General features: G+C 44.2%; 1 protein-coding gene across 1 annotated transcript in view; it reads right to left on the bottom strand.

The window, feature by feature from the left end:
• Positions 1 to 1643: 1643 nt before the first annotated feature.
• LOC106413061 overlaps positions 1644 to 2500 on the bottom strand; it is a 900-nt gene continuing 43 nt past the window's right edge. Inside the window, exons 1-2 of the mRNA XM_013853901.2 lie at positions 2231 to 2500; positions 1644 to 2131 (exon numbers count right to left, since the gene is read on the bottom strand). The exon at positions 2231 to 2500 is cut by the window's right edge and continues 43 nt beyond it. Of these exons, the coding sequence (XP_013709355.2) occupies positions 1644 to 2131; positions 2231 to 2500 (758 nt within the window). The remainder of the gene's footprint in view (positions 2132 to 2230) is intronic.

Genomic DNA, 2500 nt, shown 5'->3' with positions numbered 1-2500 from the left:
TCCATCTTGGACGTCTAATCTTACAGGTGCATTACAAGCCGGGATATGTGATATTGTTACTCTATTAGGGTCAGCAAATGTATCTGGCAATCTATTAGCTAGCTCTTGTAGATGTATTATCTTTTGGACTTCTAAATCACAATCTTTAGTCCGAGGATCTTGCCAAGATGTCGATGGTCTAAACCAATCCAATTCTTTTGTTATCAACCGGCTGTTATCTCCCCCTAAGGACGGATATGTGGACTCATCAAACTGTGAGTCTTCGTATCTGGCCTTAAACAAATCACCGGTTGTTGGCTCAAGATACTTTATAATGCTTGGGGATTCATATCCTACGTATATTCCCATCCTTCTCTGCGGTCCCATCTTAGTTCTCTGTGGTGGAGTAATTGGAACGTAGACGGCACATCCAAACGTTTTGATGTGGGACACGTCTGGCTCATGACCCTTAAGTAATTGGGATGGCGAATATCTATGCTCACTTGATGGCCTGATGCGTATCAGTTCAGTTGCATGTAAAACTGCATGTCCCCATGCTGATACCGGAAGTTTAGACTTCATAAGTAATGGACGGGCTATCAGCTGGATACGTTTAATGAATGATTCGGCCAAGCCGTTCTGTGTATGGACATGTGCCACGGAGTGTTCTACTTTTACCCCCATGGCCATACAGTATTCATTAAACGCCTGGGACGTGAACTCACCAGCATTGTCTAGACGTATAGTCTTAAGTGGAAAATCTGGGAAGTGTGCTCTCAGTCTTATCATCTGAGCAAGCAGCCGTGCAAAGGCTAGGTTCCGAGTGGACAACAAGCATACATGTGACCATCTGGTCGATGCATCAATGAGGACCATAAAATATCTGAACGTCCCACATGGTGGGTGTATTGGTCCGCATATGTCCCCTTGGATTCTTTCCAGAAAGTTCAAGGTTTCTTTATTAACCTTGGCTGGTGATGGCCTGGTTATGAGTTTCCCTTGTGCACATGCTGCACATGTGAGATTTCGTGGGATCACTCCTTTGAACGTGTGCCCTTGAGAATTCATCATCAATTTTCGCATCATTCCTGTTCCGGGATGGCCAAGCCGGTTATGCCATAAAGTGAATAGCTCTGAGGCATTTGCCTCGACCATACTGATCCGTGCATAGTAAAGACCAGTAGTCATTGCAGGCATGGTCTCTAGGATCCTTTTACTGCCTTTGGTGATCAAGGTTATATTAAGGAATTCTTTGTTTCCTTCTTCCCATGTTTCAAGGTGGAAACCGTTCAACCTTATGTCCTTGAAACTCAATAAGCTTCTTCTAGAGCTTGGGGAATACAAGGCGGTTTTGATCTCTAGGTGAGTGCCTTTGGGCATCATCACATAGGCCTGGCCGTGACCTTCAATCAGGCTGGCCTCACCTGCAATGGTTTGTACCTTTGCACTTTGCAATGTGAGATTCATGAAGTACCTTTTGTCTCTTAGGATCGTGTGGCTTGTGCCACTGTCCACCACAAGTACATTCATCTCATCATTCATTTCTATAAATAAAATTTCTAGACTTTAGAGACTTTAAAATTTTCATTAATGTAAATGTCATTTCATAAAGTAAAAACACCAAATCAAACACATAAAGCAATAAGACAATGTGATTCGAAAAACTAGTCCTTTAGACAGTCAGACGTCTCAAAATCCATTTGGTCATCTTTGCTGTCCCTGTCGGATTCATTGTCAGCATCATATCCCTTGTCATCTTGACCGTTCTCTTGGATCATATTTGCCTCCGGATTCTTGTTCTTGATACTCTCTTGATAGAGTTCGCACAAGTGCTTTGGAGTTCTACAGTTCTTGGCCCAGTGATTGTCCATCCCGCATCTGTGACATAAAGACTTGGACGTGTAAGATGGTTTGGATATGCCACCTCGTCCACGGCCATAACTCCCTCGGCCCTGACCGTAATTGGAACCACGACCACGGTTATGGTGGTTTCCCCTTCGGCCGGCTGAGTAGTTATCTCTACCGTTATGATTGTCACGTCTACGTCCCCTGTACCCACCACGGCCTTGACCGTATGGTTTCCTGTTGTCTTGGGCGTAGTTGGTTTCTTTGGGATATTTCCTTTCCACATCATGGGCTTCGGGTAATGGTGCTGTCCCGACCGGCCTTGCTCCACTATTTTTCATAAGGAGTTCATTGTTTGCCTCGGCCAGGAGAAGACATGAGATCAGATCAGTATATGTGGCAAAACCTTTTGTCCTGTACTGCTGCTGCAACACAGAATTCGATTGATTGAAAGTCGTATAGGTCTTTTCAAGCATCATCACATCGGACACTTCTTCACCACATAGCCTTAGTATAGAAACGATTTTGAACAAGGCTGAGTTATACTCGTCCACGGACTTAAAATCCATGAACCTGAGATGCATCCAGTCGTGTCTTGCCTTTGGAAGCAACACCATCTTTTGGTGATCGTATCTGTGCTTTAAAGCATTCCAAAGATCGAGTGGACTCTCAATTG

The sequence above is a fragment of the Brassica napus genome, unplaced genomic scaffold (assembly GCF_020379485.1).
Source record: "Brassica napus cultivar Da-Ae unplaced genomic scaffold, Da-Ae ScsIHWf_305;HRSCAF=496, whole genome shotgun sequence".
Classification (NCBI taxonomy): domain Eukaryota; kingdom Viridiplantae; phylum Streptophyta; class Magnoliopsida; order Brassicales; family Brassicaceae; genus Brassica; species Brassica napus.
The sequence above is the reverse complement of the archived record's forward strand: the minus strand, read 5'-3'. Positions and strand labels throughout refer to the sequence as shown.